Source organism: Pristis pectinata, chromosome 15, assembly GCF_009764475.1.
Source record: "Pristis pectinata isolate sPriPec2 chromosome 15, sPriPec2.1.pri, whole genome shotgun sequence".
Lineage (NCBI taxonomy): Eukaryota > Metazoa > Chordata > Chondrichthyes > Rhinopristiformes > Pristidae > Pristis > Pristis pectinata.
This window is the reverse complement of record NC_067419.1, coordinates 27073547-27097262: the sequence shown is the minus strand read 5'-3', so window position 1 is coordinate 27097262 and position 23716 is coordinate 27073547. Positions and strand designations below refer to the sequence as shown.

The 23716-nt window shown below is 39.3% G+C and overlaps 1 protein-coding gene across 1 annotated transcript in view; it reads right to left on the bottom strand.

Moving 5' to 3' along the window:
• LOC127578284 (forkhead box protein P2-like) overlaps positions 1–23716 on the bottom strand; it is a 309971-nt gene that overhangs the window by 7175 nt on the left and 279080 nt on the right. Inside the window, 1 exon segment of the mRNA XM_052030109.1 lies at positions 20410–20573. Coding sequence (XP_051886069.1) covers positions 20410–20573 — 164 coding nt within the window.

The window sequence follows — 23716 nt, the reverse complement described above, 5'->3', positions numbered from 1 at the left end:
AAGATTCATAATTTAAACATTTAGTGAGAAAAGTCAGACCCAGAGGAAATGACATTAAATTAACTATCTTTGATTATTTTTAAGAAGTAATAGTAGTAGTGTTTTGTCAGTGGAAGCTATTGAAAATATATCCACGTAGATTTTGAGCAATCTTAATTATTCATTCTTATTCTAAACATTAATGTTGGAAAACTGAAATTATACTGGTAATTATATATTGGTCTCTATTTAATCACTAATATATTTTTTAAAATTATTAGATTCTTTAGCAGTTGTAAATAATAGGCCAACTTTTTTCAAATATCTATCAGCAAACATTAAGTAACACACTACTGAATTTTTTTTAGTACTGTTGTTGAAAGCTTGACAAATAAAGTATTTTCTAGCAAGGAACTGCAATGTTCTTTTTATTTGTTTTACTATGGTATATGTGTTTTTTAAAAAAATATAGATATAAGCAAGTTGAAATATAAAAAAATAAAATTGGCATCTCACAGTCATCCCAGCAAAGCAGAGAATGCTTTTGATTCAGACATCATTTCTCCTAAGCCTAATGGTTTCATTAGGTATTTGTTATAAGACTGCACTTCTTTCCAGTGTCCTCGTGAGTCAAGTTAGGACCCCTACCTTTCCAACAGTCAAGCTCAGAGTGAAACATTGACACTAACCTCTTTCTCTGATGGAACAGTTGCAGTCAAATTTTACAGGGGCCTAAGATCTAATCAGCAGCTTTACACCACTAATAGGAGGAGGAATGGGTGTCTGCCTGAGGCTGCACTCTTAAACTACCTTAAAACAATTCATTATATTCTCTATATTGCTCATCTAGTATTTCTTTTTGATAATAGGGTGAAATAAGTTATTTAAAGGGCAGATTATTTTTAGTTTTAATATGATTTAGAAATATTTTAATTGCTTCTGATAAAATGTAAAGAATTTGCAGTTGTACCAACGAAAAGACACTGAATCACCATTAAGATCCATTCCTTTTAATTACCTTTAATGATTCAAGCTTAGTACTAACATAGGTGTTGTAATCTTCAGAGCATGTGGAAAAATTGCCAATGTCTAATTTTTGACAGTGGAATATGGTTAATAAGTGATAATGACTCTCACTTTCCTTCCCAGCTTACTGCTTAATTTTTCAGGTAACACTTGCATGATTTTGTTTAAGAGATGTGGGTTGCTGAAAACATAATTCTTTTGTCACAATGTATTTTCTTCTCCAGGTTCAGCACTATGTACAAACCTCTGCTGTGCAACAAATGCGACAGATATATGAGGCAGATTGTGGATTCAAAACTAAATGCATGGTTAAAATATAATACAGTGCTGTTTTGAGAATATGCTGCACTGCTGAAAGGTCACTCTCCAGCTCAAATGAAGCCTTATGTGCTTATTTTGTTATTAGAAATCAATGAGAAATCAAGTTATGTGGAATTCTCCTTGTACCTTGGCCATATCTTCACCCATTGTTAACAAAAATAGATAACCAGTTGAGACATCTTGCCTTGGACAAATTATCATATTAGGCATTTTAAAACTTCAGTAGTGCTTCAAGACATGCTTTAATTTTGTTTTTCTCTTGCTGTTTGCCCAGTATGTCTTCTGCCTGAAACGACCCAACTAAGCACCCGATTCAGTTTTGACATCTTCCCCTGTACAGAAATATGGTCCAGAATGTCTAATACCCATTCAACATGGGTATTTGTTCTTGTCCATTTACTTTCCATGAGCGTTTGTTCTCTAAGTTTCTGTGAGTGGGAAATCAAAATGGCCTGATACTTCCACTTGCATCACGTAACTGTGTAAACAGAACGCACAACAATATACCATATCAACCAATTAGATCAACTGGATTAAAATCCGAACCAAAAAGTGGAAACTTCAATGCATTTGATGACAAATCAGGTAGAGAAAACAAAATATAGAGGAGTCAGAGGGTAGCAGTGGAGAGTTGAAACCAGTAGTGTGCCGTAGGGATAGGGGCTAGGTCCTCTGTCCTTTGTTATCTACAAGAACAAGTTGGATGAGAATATAGTTGGCATGGTTAGTAAGATTGCAGATGACACCAAAACTGGTGGTATAGAGGACAGTGAAAAAAGTTATCTAAGATTACAACAGGATCTAAATCAACTGGGAAAGTGGGATAATAAATGGCAGATGGAATTTAACTCGGACAAGTGTGAACTGTTGCATTTTGGGAAGTTAAACTAAGGCGGGGCTTGCACAGTAAATGGCAGGGTCCTGAGGAGAGAACAGAGATCAGAGAATTATGTTTGCCTTTCTATCGGAAGAATGTCATTAAGCTGGAAAGGGTGCAGAAAACATTCATAAGGATGTTACTGGGACTGGAGGGCTTGAGTTATAAGGAGAGACTATAAGGCTGGGTCTTCTTTCCCTGGAGCTTAGGGGGCTGAGGGGCATAGACAAGGTGAACGGTTACAGTCTTTTCCCCAGGATAGGGGAGTTTAGAACTAGAGGGCATAGTGTTAAGGAGAGATGGGAAAGATTTAAAAGAGATCTAAAGGGCAGGTTTTTTTTTACATAGAGGGTGGTGGGTAATTGGAACAAGCTGCCAGAAGAAGTGGAGGAGACAGGTACAATTACAACATTTAGAAGACTTAGAACATTTAGAAGATGGGGACATGGATAGGAAATGTTTAGAGGGATATGGTCCAAACACAAGCAAATAAGACTAACTCAGCAACTTGGCCTGCATGAACAGGTTGGGTGGAAGGGCTTGATTCCATGCTGTATAACTTTATGAGAGGGGAAGAAACATTGCATTGAGTATTATAACAGACAAAACACAGAAAAAAATCTGTAAAAATTAAAAAGTGAAGGTATAAAACTGCACAGTTCTAGAAGTTGTTTCTAGTAGCAGAAACATTGGCTAACAGTAATTAGAACTTGCCGTACTGCTTAAAAGCTTATTTTAATTGAAATAGGCAAGCTTTAATTTTCCAATGGTGATTTCAGTTTGTGCAGGTACAGGAACTACACGCTTTTCAATGCATTCAAATAATGGGTAAGGCAATTGGATCCTGCTTATAGCAAGATAACTGTCTATTTTGGACAGCAATGCTCACCTGCCTTCAACCGCAATTATGATATAGGGTCTGTATAGGTAAGGGTGTGTTTTGTTACTACTTTGACAGTAAATTTTGGTCAAAAGAGGCATGGATAGGATAGATGTGAGAGTCTTTTTCCCAGGGTGGAATTGTCAAACATTAGAGAGCATATGTTTAAGGTGAGAAAGGGAAGGTTTAAAGGACATTTACGAGGAAAGTTTTTACATGGAGAGTGGTAGGTGTCGGGTATGCCCTGCCAGCGGAGGTGGTGGAAGCAGATACGATAGCAACATTTAAGAGGCATTTAGACAGACTCGTGAACAGGCAGGGGATGGAGGGATATGGACCATGTGCACGCAGATGGAATTAGTTTAAATTGATATCATGGTTGGCAGAGACATCGTGAGCAAAGGTTCTGGTCCTGTGCTGGAAAGTGTTCACTTTCTTTCCATAACCTTTGTCTCATTTAGTGGTACTCAATCTCTGAGTGCAAAACTCGACCACAGGTTTGAGCACATAATTTAAGCAGATGGTACTGAGAAAACACTGCATTGCCAGATGTATCACTAGTAGGAAATATAATGGTTAAATTATTGGAATGATATCCAGAAGCCCAGACTATTAATTTGTAGACATAAGTTCAAATATCACCATGCCAATTATGGAATTTAAATTCAAGCAACAAAATAAATCTGGAATAAAGCCTACCGTCTGTAATAGTGACCATGAAGCCACTGGATCATTATAAATAGCAATCTGTTTCACTACTGTCCTGTTGAAAGGAAATCTGTTATCCCTGCCCTTCTGGGCACGTGTGACTTCAGATCCACTCTTAACCACTCTCTGAGACAGCCTAGAAAGCTGCCAACTTCAAGAGGGAATTAGGCTTTGCAAGAAAAGTTGACCTGAACATAGATACTCACATCCATTGATTAAAAAAACCTGAAACTCTACCTGACTGCTGGGTGGGGATAAAACATCCCAAAGAAACATCAACTGTTCTCTGCTTTCAGGCAACACCGCCAAAGAACCATTTTACTAATTCTTTCATCATTTGCTGTTTTCATGTACCATAAGATTGGTGCATTTTCCAAGATACCTCCACTTCAAAAAAAATCCACTGGAAGCAATACACTTCAGAATCAGAATCAGGTTTATTATCACTGACATATGTCACGAAACTTGCTGTTTTGCAGCAACAGTACAGTGCAAGACATAAAGACATAAAAATTACTGTAAGTTACAAAAATAAATAAATAGTGCAAAAGAGGAATAACGAGGTAGTGTTCATGGACCGTTCAGAAATCTGATGGTGGAGGGGAAGAAGCTGTTCCTGAAACGTTGAGTGTGGGTCTTCAGGCTCCTGTACCTCCTCCCCGATGGTAGTAACGAGAAGAGGGCATGTCCCAGATAGTGAGGGTCCTTTATGATGGATGCCGCCTTCTTGAGGCACCACCTCTTGAAGATATCCTCAATGGTGGGGAGGGTTGTGCCTGTGATGGAGCTGGCTGAGTCTACAACCCTCTGCAGCCCATTTCGATCCTGCATCTTGGAGACTCCATTCAAGGCGGTGATGCAACCAGCCAGAATGCTCTCCACCATACATGTGTAGAAATTTGCAAGAGTCTTTCGTGACATACTAAATCGCCTCAAACTCCTAATGCAATGGAGCTGCTGGCATGCCTTCTTCGTGATTGCATCATTGTGTTGGGCCCAGGATAGATCCTCTGAGATGTTTGCACCTAGGTACTTGAAGCTGCTCACCCCTTCCACCGCTGACCCCTCAATGAAGACTGGTGTGTGTTTCCCCCACTTCCCCTTCCTGAAGTCCACAATCAATTCCTTGGTCTTGCTGATGTTGAATGCGAGGTTGTTGTTGCAACACCTCTGAACCAGCTGATCTATCTCACTTCTGTACGCCTCCTCATTGCCATCTCATAGTCACACAGTCATGAGTGTAGAGCGAGTAGAGCAGTGGGCTAAGCATGCATCCTTGAGGTGCGCTTGTGTTGATTGTCAGTGAGGAGGAGATGTTACTGCTGATCCGCACACTGTGGTCTCCTGATAAGGAAGTCAAGGACCCAGTTGCAGAGGGAGGTACAGAGGCCCAAGTTTTGAAGCTTGTTGATTAGTACTGAGGGGATGGTGGTGTTGAACACCAAGCTGCAATTGATAAACAGCAGCCTGATGTATGTATTACTGTTGTCTAGGTGCTCCAAAGCCGAGTGGATTGTGTCCGCTGTAGACCTGTTGTGGCAGTAGGTGAACTGCAGTGGGTCCAGATCATTACTCAGGCAGGAGTTAATTCTAGCCATGACCGACCTCTCAAAACACTTCATCTCAGTAGATGTGAGTGCTACCAGGTGATAGTCATTGAGGCAGCTCACCCTGCTCTTCTTGGGCACCAGTATGATTGATGCCCTTTTGAAGCAGGTGGGAACCTCTGACTGCAGCAGTGAGAGGTTGAAGATGCCCTTGAACACTCCAGCCAGTTGGTCGGCACAGATTTTCACTACCCTGTCAGACACACCATTGGGGCCTGGGGCCTGGCGCCTTGCGAGGGTTCACCCTCTTGAAGGATGTTCTGACGTTGGCCTCCGAGACATAGATCACAGGGTCACCAGATGCTGTGGGGATTCACACAGGTGTAGTGTTATTCTCCTTTCAAAGTGTGCATAAAAGGCATTGAGCTCATCAGGGATTGAAGCATCACTGCCATTTATGCTGTTTGGTTTCGCCCTATAAGAAGTGATGGGATGCAAACCCTGCCACAGCTGTCATGCAGCCGATTGTGTCTCTAACTTCATACAGAGTTGCCTTTTCACTTTCACAATGGCTTTCTGTAGGTCGTACCTGAACTTCTTGTAGGGTTCTGGATTGCCAGTCTTGAACGCCACAGATCTAGCTGTCGGCAGACTGCGAATCTCCTGGTTCATCCAAGGCTTCTGGTTTGGGAAAACTCAGTATGTTCTCACGGCACACATTCATCCACACAGGTCTTGATGAAGTCGGTGATGGCTGTGGCATATTCATTCATATCCGAAAATGAATCCCTGAATATGGTCCAGTCCACTGATTCAAAGCAGTCCTGTAAATGCTCCTCCACTTCCCTTGACTATACCTTCATGGTCTTCACCACTGGTGCTGCAGTCTTCAGTCTCTGCCTATATGCTGGGAGAAGTACAGCCAAGTGATCGGACTTGCCAAAGTGCGGGCGTGGGATGACATGGTAAGCGTTCTTGATGGTGATGTAACAGTGATCGAGTGTGTTGGCTCCTCTGGTTCCACAGGTGACATGTTGGTGGTAGTTTGTCAGAGACCTCTTCAAACTGGCCTGGTTGAAGTCCCCAGTGATGACTGGGAAGGCATCATGGTGTGCTGTCTCGTGACTTTGAGGATGTGATATGGCTGTATTCTCTTCCTCACCACTCCAAACTGAGATATGCCACTTGGGGGGTTTCCAACCACAATGAAAGTTCACCTCAAATCTTATGGGAAGTTTTAGTGTAATTATGGTAAAAGAGCAATTCTACACCTGAAGGAATACACACATTTTATAGAGAACCAACTGCAAAAGGAGATAATTAATATCACTCCTGACTCAGGAATATTCTTATTTTGTGCTCATTTTTGGAGCTCAAAGATTTCTTAACTGACTTATCCAATATTGATTAGCCATTGAAACATTGGAACCAATTATTTTATTTCATTAGCACTTGGCATGTTATTGAGAATTAAAAGTTACCTTTAAGCAGCTGTAGGAAGCAACCAATTGAGCTTCTTGGGACTGCACACAAGGATTCCAAATCATATTCAATACTCAGATGTAGTAGGGTTAGTGGGTGCAGGAGATAATTGGCCAGAACATATAGATATAACCTAGTCCCAATTTAAAACCATACTTTATTTTTATATTTCCATTTTAAATTCCTTTGTCCAAATTTATATTGGAAACTGCTAATGTAAACATCATTTTATAGTTACATCCTCCCTCCAGTGGACATAGGAATTTATAATGGAAAACTTGACAGGAATTCTTTGCTAATGCAAGATTTGTTATTATTGTACACAGAAAATAACCAATGGTTAGGTGAATCAGCTACAGAGGAATATGAATGCACATATCTGCACAAGACCATGTCAGTATACACAGACCAACTAACATTCCTTTAAGTATTATACCACATTCAACTTTGTTAGATGTTGAATTTCATTCAGAATATTGCCTTGGGTTGCTTTAGTCATGGCATTTAGCTGAAATGAGAGCCCACTAACCATTTAATTGCTAAGAATATTACATTCAAGATCCCAAAATATTTTCTTTTTCTTATAATCTAAGCTTCAGAGTCAGGTATGTTTCATTAGTTGAAACATTAAAAACTAGAACACTGGAACTTTAATCATTAGCCTTTGAACCTTGCAGTAGCTACATTGCTTTAGGCTTGATTGTAAGGGTACACAAGAACAATTAGTGTGATAGAAGTGTTAGGATGAACTCTTTAGTGTGTGCCCAACTTGATTAATAAACCACAGATGAACTAGAAATCTTAAGAGTTCACTTTGAGCACCCATCACAATTAAGTCAGTAAGACCACAAGAAGGGAGATGCAACCAAAAACCAAAATATTTTGACAGTGATGCCTTCAGTATTTAACATTAACATGCTGCAGGTTTTGTCTTGAATTCTTTGGCTGGATATCTTAGTTTTGTGTTTAATAGACTCTGATAAGTTATACATCCACATAAACTGGGGTATGGTTTAGGGCAGACATGCACAGAACAATTATCCTTTCAGTAGGTTGACTGCTCCAGTCTCCATATTTGTTTAATCTGAAAGGAAGTGGTGATCTGTAAGCACCACAGGAGTATCCCAGTGCAGCTTATTAGTCCATGCTTGTCATCTTTGAACTGGCTGTGCATCAAGCTAGCACCCTGTTAGATTCTGGGTGTGAAGGCAAAGCCAAGAACAGTGTACACTTAGACAATAGTGAGAAGAGAAAGCATGAGCAGAGACAAGTGAGGCCAAGGGTACGTTTGTCATTCTGGATTCAACATTTCTTTAACAAAAAGAGTACTTGACTGTCTTTAGAGAAGTCTTCAGTTGTTCTTTTCAGGACTGCCATTTAGGCAGCTCAATATATATAGCACACACAAGCAATCAGAATTTTGCCACAGAGTTGGGCAACTGGTATAGAGCTTTAAAAACGATCTTACATCTGTTTCAACTGGATGGATCGCTCACCCATTTACAGGTGTGTCAGAATATTACATCAAAGGGATCTTGAGCATCAGTTTGGTAAACAAGCTGCTGTTCTGACTCCCATTTCCTGGCTGTTCTCAGGAGTAAAACAAGTGCCTTCAGTAAAATGTCCCCAGGGAAGATTAAATGTTGTCAATTCCATGCAAAAACATTCAGAATATATTCAGAAATATTCAAATAGTGCACAATTTTCATGCAGATATTCTCAGAATAACTTTTTCATCACAATAACATTTCTGTAACAAACTTTCAGAAATGAAATGAAAACACCAGGCAGGGAAGTGTGGAACAATGCTTACCTTTAAGATAAAGTGGATTTAATTTAATTTGAGCTGATTTAAGCTTTGCCAGAATCTAAAGTGCCATTAGGACACAGCAATGTTTGGTGCCTAAGTATAGTTGCATAATGATTCACAACTCCAGACACATTCTCTCCTGGCATTAAGGATATCACTACTAGCAGGTAATGGGAATTATATGCAAATCAGATTTAAAAAGAGTGGGCATAATTAAACAAAATGTCACAAGAAGGAGTCAAAATTTAGAAAGATGCTCTAGAGCATTAAAATGGTGACTCAAACCATTAGGAAACTACAAGGGGCATGGGGCACAGATGGTTGGGTTATCTATGTATTAGGCCAGGATATTAAAAAGGCCAATTAGATATAGCCAAAAGCCACAGACAAGTAATAATCCTGCCCAACACTCTGACTACATCACTGATACCTGCTGAAGTCAGAATGGTGTTAAGGATGTCTTTATGCACTTTGGAGTGCTTTATGGCTACATAACCATCTCTACCCAATGCTTGAAAGGTATCACCAAGCTTTAGGCTTCAGCTGCCTGAAAGATGCAGCAGGTCTGAGGATTGGGAGCGGTTCAGAATTTGGCAAAGGTGAAGAATAAGAGTGATTAAGAGGGACAGAAATAGAACATGAGTAAACACAGGGAGTATAAAAATTAACTGTAAAAGCTTTAATAAATATGCAAGGGAAAATAAAAGTTAGACAATTTTAGGTCTCCTACTGGCAGAAATGGGGGAAATTATAATTGGGAACAATGAAAAGACAGAACACATGCTTTAGTTAAAGACGAAAATAATCTCCCAGAGATTTTAGGGAAGCAAGGGTCTGGTGAGAGGAAGGAACTGAAGTAAATCAGTATTAGTAATGAAATAATGCTAGGGAAATTAATGGGACTAAAAACTGACAAATGCCCAGGGCCTGATAATCTACATCCCAGAGTAACAAAGGAAGTGGCCCTGGGAACAGTGGATGAATTGATGGTCATCTTCCAATTTTTTTTAAACTCTGCAGCAGATCACACAGATTGGGAGGTCAAATGGAATCCCATGATTTAGAAAGGGGAGAGTAAAAGGAAGGAATCACACAGTTGTGATTGTGGTGAAAACGCTAGAAACTGTTATAAATGATATAATAACAGAACACTTGGAAAGCATTAAATGGTTTGGACAAAGTTGGCATGAGTTTATTAAAAGGGAAATCATGCTTAATAAATCTATTAGTTTTTTTTCCAAGAATGTAACTAGTAGGGTAAGGGTAAACCAGTGGATGTGGTGTATTTAGACATTCAGAAGGCTTTTCATTAGGTTGCAAATAAGAGATCAGTGCACTACATTAAAGCACATGGGACTGGAGTGATAAGCAGTGATTAGTGGGGTGCTGCAAATATCAGTACTTGGGCCCCAGTTGTTCACAATATATATTAATGATGTATGAGGGAACTAAAAATAACATTTCCAAGTTTGCAGATGACACAGAGCTGTGGGTAGTGGAATCAGAGCTATCAGGAGGAGTACAAAGAAGATCCAGTGTAATTTGAACAAGTGGGGAGACGTAGCAAATGTGCGTTAGATGCAATATACCTTGGATAAATGTTATGTAATCCACTTTGATTCTAAAAACAGAAAAATAGATTATTATCTGAATGGTGATGGATAAGGCAAGGCATAGATGCAATGGGATCTGTTTGTCCTTGTTCACCAGTCACTAAAAACAAACATTCAGGTGCAGTAGGAAGGCAAATGGTATGTTGGCCCTCATTGCAAGAGGATTTCAATCTAGGTGAAAAGATATCATACTGCAGGTATACCAGAGCCAAGGTAGACCTCAACTGGAATTTAATGTGCAGTTTTGATCTTTTATTTGAGGAAGGATGTTCTTGCCATGACAAGGTTTATTGGACTGATTTCTGGGATGGCAGATCAGACAAATAGGGTTAGTTAGGCCTATATGGAGTTTGAAGGAATGAGAGGGGATCTTACAGAACCTGTGAAATTCTAATGGGACTAGATTATATGTAGAGCTGATGTTCCCAATGGCTTGGGTGTCCATAACCAGGAGTCACAGCCTCAGGATACAGGATATTTCATTTAGAGTCGAGATCAGGAGACATTTCTTCACCCAGAGTAGTGTAGTATTCTGTATCATAGATGGTAGTGGAGGCCAAGTCATTAAATATGTTCACGACAGAGGTAGAAATATTTAATAATGCTAAAGGGATCCAGGGCTATGGGTAGAAAGCAGGAACAGGGTACTGAAGTAGGTGATCAGCCATGATCATATGGAATGGTGGAGCAGGCCTGAGAGGCAGAACAGACTACTCATGCTCCTATTTTCAATACTTTTCTATGCTTCTGCCCATTAATATCTCTTCACATATGCAGAATTTGACAACACTGATCTACTTATAGCAGAAGATAAAGTCCAACACTTCTGAAACTACAGCCTATTTTGTCATTCTCTGATGGGTGTGCCAAACACAGAAATGTGTTAAGGAAACACTGGAGTTTGTTGAGTGCCTTAAGCCCCGTTCAAGCATGACAACACAATTTATAGCCAATGGAGCAAGTGTGGTCACCTTCCAAAAGTAGAAAACACAGTAGACAATTTACACATAATAAACAGAAACATGATAATGACTAGATAATTTGTTTCAGTAATGCTTATTCACCAGGATGCCAGGAGCAAACTGGTGATTATATAGGTCCTGAACCCACAACCATCTGACACAGAGTCAAAGCTGGCACACCTTTCATGGTTCACTGACTCTCAATCACCATTTTTCCATATTATACCAAGCAAATCATGACCTGCTGTGATATTAAGTACTATTTGTAGCCTGTTGAAATGTCACTGGGAAGTCTGTTGCTATTGCCATCTTTGGGAGGATGAACCTCCACTAACAGCATCTGTTAAAGTCAAGTTAGCTATCTCTACCTACTGATGTTGGAGGGAAAGGTAAGAGAGTAAAGTTAATTGAGATTTTATGGTTTAAAGGTTCTCCCAGGCACTCCATGAGCTGCATCAGGATCACAAGATATTTCAAGATTCTGCCCTGGTCTTTTTCTCTTTCTTGCGTAGAGTCACAGACAGATATCGCATGGAAACAGACCCACTGAATCAATGCTAACCATCAACCATTTTTAGAGATTTTTTGAAGAGGTAACCAAGAAGATTGATGAGGACAAGACACTGGACATTGTTTGTATGGATTTTAGCAAGGCTTTTTACAAGGTCCAACATGGTAGGCTTGTCTGGAAGGTTAGTTCGCATGCAACTCAGGGAGAGCTACCTAATTGGACACACAATTGGCTCGATGGGAGGAAGCAGAGGGTGATGGTGGAAGGTTGTTGATATGGACTTGGAGGCCTGTGACTAGTGGTGTGCCACAAGGATTGGTGCTGAGCCCATTATTGTTCATCACTTATATAACCGGTTTGGATGAGAATGTAGAATGTACGACAATGTCGTCCCTTCATCTCTGATGCTCCAAGGAATAAAGGGGTGTATAAAATCATAACGGGCTTAGATAAGATGAATGCATACAGTCTTTTCCCCAGGGAAAATGAATCAAAAACTAGGGGGCATAGGTTTAAGGTGAGAGGGGAAAGATTTAAAGGGGACCTGAGAGGCAACTTCTTCACAAAGAGGTTGGTGCGGACGTGGAATGAGCTGCCAGAGAAAGTGGTTGAGGCAGATACAATAACAACATTTAAAATACATTTGGACAGGTGCATGGATAGGAATGGTTGACGGCCAAATGGGGGAAAATAGAACTAGCCTAGATGGACATCTTGGCTGGCATGGACAAGTTGGGCTGAAGGGCCTGTTTCCCTACTGTATTACTCTATGACTAACTACCCATTTATATTAATCCCAATTTTTATTCTCCCCACACTCTCATCAACTTCCCCTAGATTCCACCACTCAACTGCACACTAGGGGCAATTTACAGTTAACCCAACAACACACATGTATTTGGGATGTGGGAGGAAATTAGAGCACCCTGAGGAAACCCATGGAGTCACAGGGAGAACATGCATACTCCACACAGGTCAGGATTGAACCCAGGTCTCCAGTACTGCGAGGCAGCAACTCTACTAGCTGTGCCTCTGTGCCCCCCTTACTTACTCCTTGGGGTGGATTTCTGGTTTTGTGGTACTCATATTGCTTGAGAATCAAAAACATTTGAGCTCAACTCTACCCCACTACCACCACCCAGGATCAGACGAGAGCCTCGAAGTACCGGGTTGCACCCAGCAGGGTACCTGGCCTCCTGCCGAATCATTGTTCAGTGTTAGTATTCCAGTTCGAGTCAGAAAGATTACTTTTGGCAGCAGTCCAGTCAGTTCCAGGAAATGGAGAGCAGAGCACTGTCACTGGTTACAAGATTGATGTCCAGATCCATTAGCGTATTCTACCTATTGGAAAGAGCCTTGGCTGGAGCCTTCTTAGAAGAATGTACTTTGAAGATTAAAAACATTGAGTAATAGAAAGGGAAGAAGCCTCAACTTCCTTTCCTAGTAAGTGATCCAAGAATTTCATGTGTGTGATGAGGTAGGAACAACAGACAGATAGGCAGACATTTTTTTGGTCTATAAAATAGAGTAAAAATGAATGTACTTTATATGTTTGTGAAGACATTTAATGCATTTCTCTGCCAAGATTTCCCCACCTGAGCTTCTCAATCTTGATTATAGATAGACCCTTTTATTGAATATTCATCAGTAAGATCATTTATCTTGTCCAGTCCCTTCACATTTACATCCAGGACACCTCACATGCTCGCCACCATTTTGACAACTTCTGATTCCCTGGCCCCCTCTGCCTCATCTTCACTGCGGATGTCTAGTCTTTATACACCTTCATCCCCCATTAGGAAATCCTTAACATCTTGTCTCATTTACAGTTCATTTATGAAGCTGCATAAGCTGAAGAATAGAAGAGGTTTCTACCTGTCATCACAGTAGCTAGTGCTGAATAATCAGTATTACTGCCAGTAAAGTACTTTTTGTCAAATGCAAAACAGCTCACTGCTTATTTTAAATGCCTATGGCTGATTCCTTACCATGCCATGTCTGTTGTTGCCTCAGCCAAATTCCTGCTGAAACCTTCACTGATTCTGTTGTTGCCAACTTGAACATAGCCATGTTCTCTTGCATGTTGTGTAGTTGACTGTATCCCACAACAAATCTCATTTATCTATTACATCACAGCTTGTTGCTGTACACCGGCTTCTAAGCTCTAAGCGCCAACACTAAATTTGCATCCTTGTAATCAAATTTCTCCATGAACTCATCTTTCCAGTTCTACAACCATACAGGAACTCCAGATTCCTTCGGTTCTGATTTCCTGTCCAACCCCAGCTTCCTATGCTGCCACTCTGCTAGAGAAGTGCTGTAGAATTCCCTCGCAAATAATCCATTTGCTCCTCTCTCTTCTTTTAGATCTTAGACCATCTCCAACTGTCCTGATGGCTCTTTCGTTGTCCAATTATGGTTCAGTGAAGCACCCTGGAACATGTTACTGTATTAATATGCAATACAAATGCAACACACTGCTTTTGCATATGTGGTAGAGGTCTAGAATTATAAAAGGGGCCTAGAAAACTTTGTTTCACTTACAATTTCATAGGTAACTCCAACAAAGAACCAGCAACAAAGAACCAGCAGAGCTATGCAATTTTCCCTTCATGTATTTAGCCAATTTGCTTCTGGAATTTACCATTGAATCTTCTTCCATTACCCTCTCAAGAAGTGAATTCCAGAAACCTATAACTTGTTACATGATAAAATTTTTCTTCAAGTCACTCTAAATCTGTGTGCTCTGGTTAGTGAGGTTTCTGTCATTGAAAACAGCTTCTATCAAAGCATGAGGTAGGAGCAGGCATTGGTCAAAAGGTCCACTGAGTTACCAGCACATTCAGAAACCTCATTGCTGAACTTCTACATCAACTTCATCTTTCAAGTGCACCAACATCCCCTGATTCTCCTAGTTCCCAAAAATCTATCAGTCTCACTTTTGAATAAAACCCAGAGACATCTAGGTTAGAGAATTCCAAATTTTCACAATACTCTCAAGAAATTTCTCCAAAACTCCATTCTAACTAAATGCTCAGTCCTGACCCTCTTATATTAAGCCAGGCTACCTCCACCCTCCATCCCCAACCTCTGGATTCCCTAACCAGCAGAAATACCCCAGAGTCTCTACCCTGCACAGCCTTATAAGAATTTTGTTTCGATAAGATCACTGCTCAAACTTCTGAACTCCAGAAATGCAGCCCCATTATAACCAATCCTTCCTCAAAGGGTCACATTTTCATTTCAGGAATCAATCTGATAAATCTTCACTAAATCCTCTCCAAGGTAAGTAGATCCTTCCTTGGATAAGGAGCTCAAAGTTGGAAACAGTCCCCAGGTTCTCAAGGCCCTATGTAATTGCAGTAACTTTTTTATCCTTATGTTGTAACTACTCTTGATTTTAATCTCATCTAAATGTTTGCTGCTTTAAGAACAGTGCCAGCTTCTGCGATCTTCCACATGATTGCATTTACTCACCCTTTCTCGTAAACCTCTGCTGCACCCTCTCTAAATCCCTTTCAGTGGTGCCCAGGTTTATATGCAATGCTTTTGCTAGAATGAAACCAGACTTTATGATTGTTTGGCACAACTTCTTTGATGTGGTGCTTCATGTCTGCCAAACCTTCGAAAGAAAGATTCAGTTTATCCAACTCCTCTACCTTTTTCTCATAACACGTTTTCCCCCTTTGAATATATATATCCATTTCCCATTTGAAAGGTATTATGGAATCTCTTTCCTCCATCCTTTCAGGTGCTTCATTCTATATCATATCACACTTTTAAAATAAAATCACTGCCATATATTTGGTTCATGTGCCAATTATTTTATATTTATTTACTCTTGTTACTGATCATCCTGCCAAGAAAGGCAACGTGATTGTGAACTATTATATCTTCCCTTTACCTGCTCTCTGGTGAAAAATCAACTGCAGCTTTTGCAGTCTCTCCACATAACTTGACCCTTATCCTTGTAAATCTCCTCTGCATGCCAGTTATATATCTCGTTCACAGTCTCTACAGGATTATGGGAAGAAGGCGGGAGAATGGGGTTAAATTTGATGGGCCTAATTCTGCTCCTATATCTCATGGAAAAGCCTTCACATGATATGGACCCATCCTGGTGACACCATTATCGTTAAAGCAGTGCCTTTACCAGCTGTTTTATATTGTTATTTGATGACATTTTCATAGGTTAGAGTTCTCCAAACCACCTAAAAAGCTTCTGATTTGATGTTCAATGAATAGTGACTCTTCAAACTGTACTGGTGTTGTAGTGGTATCCATATTCAGTTCCCATATCACAATGCAATTTAAAAGCAGTACTCATTACGCTATGTTTTTGCTCGAAGCCAGCTGGTTCCTATCACTCACAAATAATTCTACCTATTTGAAGCATTGCTCTATGCTTCATCAATAACTTCACTTTAACTGAGATGTGTGAATCTGTAATGTTGCCTGGTCATTGCAAGTTTGCTGGTGATAGTGCAGATGTTAGTACAGTTGTGTACCACTGGGTTCTCCTTGCTCTGTAAAGAGAGCAGGTGAGTATATAAATGTATGCTCTACTGTTAATGAATGCATAATTACATACTTGCCTATTGTTTATATGAGGATGTTTGAATAATATGTGGAAATCAGAGATTATACAGTTAAAATAATACGCAGCATTACCACTGAACTCAACTTCAATTTGCTCTAGTCCCAGTGTATTTTAAACTTCCCTACCCAGCTAGCAAGCAGAGCACTTCTGGGAAGTTCCTCTGTATTTGATGTTGGTACACCCTATGCTCCATATGATGATTTGACCTTTAAGTGAACAGCCACCATCAATTCCTATGAATTTCTATGTGTGTTCTATTTTCATTAGTACCTTTCTTATTTTTAAACTTGCAGGCATTTTTTTGTGGTCTTATAGAATTTTCCAATGCATTTTGAAGTATTTTCTTTCAAGCTTACTTGATCTGCTAGTTTTAGAACTTCTACTCATACAGCACCATAGGATCTTCAAGACATACATTTTTCTTCCAGACCTCTTTATTGATTCTGAAACTCAGTGCTGGTGTTCACCTTTTCTATGTTTGCAATGATTCCAGCCTTTCTTGCATGTTATGCAGCTGTTCTTCACTCGCCACCACTACAACACACTTCCTTCCCCTCCACCAAAAATGTGTTCATGATGGTTTATCAGCACACAAGGCAGAAGGTTGAAGTCATTTCTTTATTGCCATTCAAATGCTTCTTCAAAAATGTGCAGCTAACAAACTGATAATGAACTTTGGCATTTAATCTCGTTAAAATGTTCATTAGCTGCATGAAAATCATTGAAGATTTGTTACTATAGGTGTTTTGGGATTGGATCATGTGTTTTCATTGTCACTAATGAAATTAAATGCTGGGGGAAAAAAATCACCTATTTTCATCCCATACAATTAAGTCAGTAGTTCATCAATGTGAGAAAAATCTCATTTAAGGGAATCTATAATGACTGTCTGCTGTAGTGACCCACGTGAAGAGAACAGAATACTTACATTCACAGATTTGAAATAACCATACAATATTTTGCTCAAAAATCAGCATCCATGTAGAAAACTGCAGTTTGATCTCTGCCGGAACATCACTTAGCACTGAGGTGAGCGTTAATCTGCCTTTCCTATGAAGAGGGGTATGCTGTGATCAGAGGGCAAAGCTCCAGCAGCTGCTATATTATTTTTAGTTTGGCCCAAGGCTGCAGTCCTGGTCTTACAAAATTAATTTTAGATACAAACTGATCTTATTACAGCTATTACAAAGTATTGTCCTCCTCTTCATCAAAACTGGTGTCATCATCTTTTTCTTCTTAAAATAAAACCCTTGACCACTTCTTCCTTGTCACCAACCATGCTATCTCCAACCTCCTTTTCCTTGGATGTTTTGTTGCTTCCCAATATCATGCCCATCACAACCATAGCTTTTTTTAAATTTCCCAATTATATTTCTGCCCTAATGTAGATCAAAGCCACAAATGATTTCCTATCTATGTATGACAAAGATAATCTATGTCTCTCCTTCTTTCCTGACCTTTGATATGGTTGTCCATCCTCAACACTGTTATTCAGTGAATGGATCACATTTGTGATGGTTACATTCTTATCTACAAATTTGTAGCTGAAGAATTAATGGAAATGACTTCTCCCATATTCACACCACAACTTATGATGGCACCAATTCTTGACCCCCTCTTACTTCTCATCCACATCCTTTTTGGCATCACTATTATGATATCAGTTAGCACTTATATCACCCAGTTCAATCTTACCACCACCTCTCTTGCCCATTCCACTGTCTATATACTGTCAGACTGTCTGATGTCCAGTACTGGATGAAAAAAAATTCCCTCCAACTAAACATTATGAACACTGAAACCAGTGTCTTCCTTCCCCATGACAAATTCCACTCCAAAGCTTTCAACTTCAATCTGCTTGCTTGTAGCAGACTGAAACTAGACATTGCAAAAGCAAATAAAACACTGCAGATGCTGAAAATCTGAAATAAAAACAAAAAATGCTGGAGATACACAGCAGATCAGACAACATCTGTGGAAGAAGAAATAAGAGTTAATGTTTCAACTCAATGACCTTTCATCAGAATCAACACTTATGGCTCCTAGACACACACAGAATGAGTAACTTCTAATGAAAAGTCATTGACCTGCATCATTAACTCGGTTTCCCTCTCCCCAGATGCTGCCTGATCTGTTAGACTGTGGCAACCTTGGTGTTATAACTTACCTCCATTTGAGCTTTGAATAGCACCATATACCATCCCTTTTGACTTCCATAAACATCACCCAAACTGAGCCTCGCCTCATATGAGGAATGCAGGTATCTCAGAGAGTTATTGGGCTGGAGGAGGTTATGGAGGGGCGAGACAATGACAATGAAAATGAGGGTGTAGTTTAAAATCAAATCATTGCTCAGCATGACCGGACATAGGTCAGTAAGCACAGGTGGAACGGGTGAATAGATCTAAGACAAGTTACGACAAGGGCAGCAATGTTTTGGATGACCCCACATTTACAGAGGCTAAAACAAGGCAGGCAAGATAGGAATGCAATTCTATGTGTAACAAGACAAAAGACAAGCTCATGTGCTGCAAGAATCCTCGCTGGGAGAGAAGCTCGCCTTCAGTCATGAGTGCTGTGAAGAAGTACTAGCTGCTGGTTGTACTTTCCTCCAAACATTTGGTTCCACTTTGCCAAATGTGCAAAAGACAAATTCAAGCATGTGTTTAGCTGGAGACCAAAGACAAATTTTGCACTTGTGGTTTTGGATTCCCCTCAACCAACATGCCTGAAATTGTTCAGGTCAACAGTTAAAACACAAGGCCCACAGAAGTCTCACTTCCTAAATTGTATCTCTTTCTCTCTCCTCTCACTGGGCCTGAAACTGGTCTTTTGTTCCCCACCTAATTCTTGCAAATGGTTATGGTACTTCAGAAGTAAAGTGAATTTATTTTCTATATACAGCTTTACCATGGCTTTCTGAAACTGCTGTGGAAATGATGCCAAGGTACACCCACTAAGTGAGTGACCTCCATTCCACTCCAATGAATTACAGTCATAGGGTCATAGACCACAGAAACAGGCCCTTCAGCCCGTTATGTCTTTGCCAACCTTTTTGCCCATTGACAGTAATTCCATTTGCCTGCATTTGGACATTGCCCTTCAGTGCCTTAAACTTTGTTCACACTATCTTCGGGGTATTTCTGTATTGGCTAATCTCCCACCTCAATCCCTCCATCCCCACCAATAAAAGAAGAATCCTGGCTACAGCTTTTGACTAAATGAAAGTTACAGATGCTACATTTACCAGTATTTCAAACCTGCTGCAATATTTATAATTGTGAAGACAAACATACAGCAAAAGGCTGACATTACATTATGTTCAAATAATTTTTTTATATAGCGATCCACACATACATCTAATAGCTTGCAAATGTGACCCATATGCCCATATGTGTAAACCTTTTGTATTTTTACAGGTGAAAGATAATTATGGTCTTCTGAAAAAAACATTATGTCTGTTACATTGATAAATGGAGTTGTTGTTCCTGTAAATATCTGTATTCTTACCACATAACAGCTATATTAATGTTTAGAAAAGCAGCCCGTTTTTGCCTTGTGGTTCCGTTGCAACCAGTTAAAGGGAATTCTCATAATGAGTTCACCCACTGCAAGTCAGTAAACAAAGAATGGCCACATGTTTGACATCACTGATTAGGACCAGGCTTTTCAAAGCTTTATGCATATTTCTGAAACCCACAGAACATTAATTTTTAATGATATCACTCTCACTGCTCCATTAAAAGATGGTCTAGAAAAGATTTTAACATAATCAATCACATAGTTAGCTACAAAATATTAACTGGAACAGTGGCCTTTTGCATAAAACATAACATATAAAACCCTCCAACATAGGACTGCAAGTAATTAAAGTTGAATATGTAATCACTTCTGTTCATGCACTAGGATTTTTTGACATCAACAACAAGGTGCAAAATACTTTGCTGGCCTATATATAGATTGTAGACGGAAGACAGATATAGATTATAGAATGAAGCCAGATATCCCTGTTATGCTTTTATAATAAAAAGTGAACAAAATACTTCTTTGTGCCTGCCAATAAAACTAACATATATGTGTTGCAGATGCTTACATATGTTGCTGTGGAGAACATCCTCGGCTGATATTCCCATTGCTGTCGAGGTGATCCAGTGAACCATTGAGGTCTTCATGGGCTGCCTGCAGTAAGCCACTGGAGGTGGTGTTTATCAGGCTTGGGTTACTAAGTAAAGGTAAACTACTTTCTGCAAGTGCAGCCTGCCAAAAATAAGCATAAAATAATTGATGAGATGAATTGTTTCAAGTATACATTTAGGATGACAGATTTCATGAGCTTCATTAAGAGTGCCTTGTGAAAAGTCTCAATGATATATTGCTGTATAAATATTGACAATATATTGTATTTAGATATCAATCTTTTATTAAACATTTAAAATGATCAAAATTAAATGTAATCTAATTTTCTTGAAAACTATCCTTTTTTACAAATAGCAAAAATAGGTCAGTGTATCAACTTGGTCATTACTTTGCAGCATTCATTGCTCACATTTAAAACTTAGCTTAATAGTTGAAAACAATATTTTGTAAAGAGTTATTGAATACTTTTGTAACCAGACTGAAAACATATTTCTTGCTTTTTTACTTAGAAGGGACCAATATCCTAGCTACTATTTCCAACCACATAATCTTATATCAAGAGCTTCAAGAGTAATTTGCTTAATTCATTCACAAAATTACAGTACTTTCCGAGGTACTTGATGATAGCTTTAACCTAGATTTTTGTTTTAATTGTAATTTTGGGTGCTTCAGCAAAAGATAATGTTCTTCATAATGTCAGCCAATTATTTTATAAGGAACATAGGAACATTTTCACTTTCTCATAAAGTAACATGAACTTTAGTCAAGTGCCTAATTCATTTAAAAGTTAAAAAAAAATCCACCTCTACAGTGATTGTGGATGGTGGATAGAATACATTCTCTGGCTAAAAAAATATTCACGCACACATAACGAAAAAGCAAACTGCTTACTTAACATCTGGCCGAGAATGTTAGAATGGAGCCCTGATTTGTAACTTATACTATTTTTCAAAAATCCCTATCGCACTTTTTCCAAGAGTTGGCTCAGAATATTGTGCAGGTAACAACAATTGATTCTTTTTTTCATTTGTTACGCTGTATTGACTTCTTTATCCTGATTCTGCTGATCTTAAATTTCTCATTTCATAGCTCTGAGCCTGCTATTGTTTATATCATGGTACCTCATTCTCCCCTTCCATTTCCAGGTCACCATATTCGTATACATTGGCACAATATCAAATTGAAAGATGAGTTAAAGAGGCAGAAGATGCATCAATGAATCATATTGGTCTATACCAGTACTACCATGCTGGGACAGATTTATATTATTTCAATAAGCAGCTTTGTCAGATACCAACACAATATTATTATTTATCCCTCTAAAGAACCAATTAGCAATATCCTACTTTGGTTTGCAGAATGCATATTTGGAAACCTGAAAGTTTGTTAAGAGCTTTCCACTTTAATCCTCCCTTAGAAATCTTCCATTTGGACAGGAGAGCCTCTGGCAATTTGCTGGTACATCTGAGAAACCAATAGAATTTTGAACAACTTCCCAAGTGTGATGGATATTCACTTTTCAGACCCCCAAGAGGTTTATTGCTAACCTCAGCTTTTTAGCATAGCAGCATGACCTGTCCAAAGGTCAAGAAGTGGCACTCAGTAAGCTAAAATCCCTTTTGCAAAAACAGCAGAAATTGTCCAAGGCTCAAGATGTTTGTTGTTTGCTAAGTTAAACTTCTAACCAATATTCCCTGCTCAGCCTCTTAACATAAACAAGAGAGCAATGGGATCCACATTTACTTAATTAAACACTCCAGTCACCTGGCCTGAAAATGTGGTTGAAAAAAATCACATGCCAATGATGTCAACTAAGTGAAAAAAACAGTATAAATGTTAGAAAGCAGTCAGGGTAGGGGGGAATGACAGAGGGAAGGGGTTACAGAAAGAAGACCCGAAATTCATTCCTCAGCCTTTGGTTTTTGCGACAGACGACTTGTTCGCCTGCAACTTGTTGGTGTGACTTTTTAGCTTGTAAGAATTGTACTTGAGTTTGGAAATCCCTTGTAAGTTACAAGTCATTGTTAAGAATTACTTATTAGAATTAAACGTGTCTCACTTAAAATAAAATAAACTGTGTTCAAACTGTTTTATTGGCTGGAAGTAGCTTCTCCTTGGTTGGGAGGAGGGACCCACCGCTTGAAATAATAATTATTGACAGGTAAACCTTTCCGTAGAGACTAAAACAGTGAAGTAAACTAGTCCTTGAAGTGTAGGTTGATACAGTATAATCGCCCCATAGTGAAGGTACTCACAGATACTTATGCTAGATAGAACTTAAAGTCTTGACTTAAGTTTAGAGTTCTCGGACAGTACGCTCAGTATCATCACACAAGTTCCTTGCCACATTCACGAGGATATTTTCAATCATATTTCACTTCATTGTCAGTTATCTAACTTTTTGCAGAGGTGTTCACACTGATCTTTATAAATATAAGGACATAAGAATTAGGAGCAGGAGTAGGCCACATGGCCCTTCAAGTCTGCACTGCCATTCATCAAGCTCATCGTTAATTTTCCACCTCATTATCATTTTCCTGCACTCTCTCTTCATTTCCTGAATATCCAGAAATCTATTACCTTTATTCTGAATGAATTCAACAGTCCACCAGGGTAAAGAATTCTAAAGATTCACCATCCTCTGAGCGAAGAAGTTTCTCCTCAACTCTGTGCTAAATGAACTACCCCTTAATCTGAGATGGTGGTCTCTGGTTCTAGACTCCTCAGCCAGGGAAATCTCCTTCCTGCATCCACCCTATCAACCCCTGTGAAAATTTTGTACGTTTCAACATCACCTCTCTTTCTTCAAACTCCGGAGAATATTGGTGTAAACTACACAATCTCCTCTCGTACAGCAAACCCACGATCCCAGGAACCAGTGCAGTGAATCTTCATTGCACACCCTCTGTGGCAAGTATATCCAGATTTAGGTAAGGTGACCAAAACTACACACAATGCTCCAGATGCAATCTCACCTAGGCCCTATACATTGTAATAACATGTTTTTACTCCTGTGCTAAAATGCTTTTGCAATAAAAGCAAACATATCATTTGACTTCTTAATTGCTTGTTGCACATGAAGGTTAGCTTGTTGTGTGCAAAGACACCCCTTTCAACGTCACATCACTATTTCATCTATTATCACTTTAAAAAATACTCTGCTTTTCTGTTTTGTGCACTAAATTGAATGATATCATGTTTTTTCTACATTATATTACATCTACCATGTTCTCACCGACTTATTGAGCTAGTTTCTAACCCCC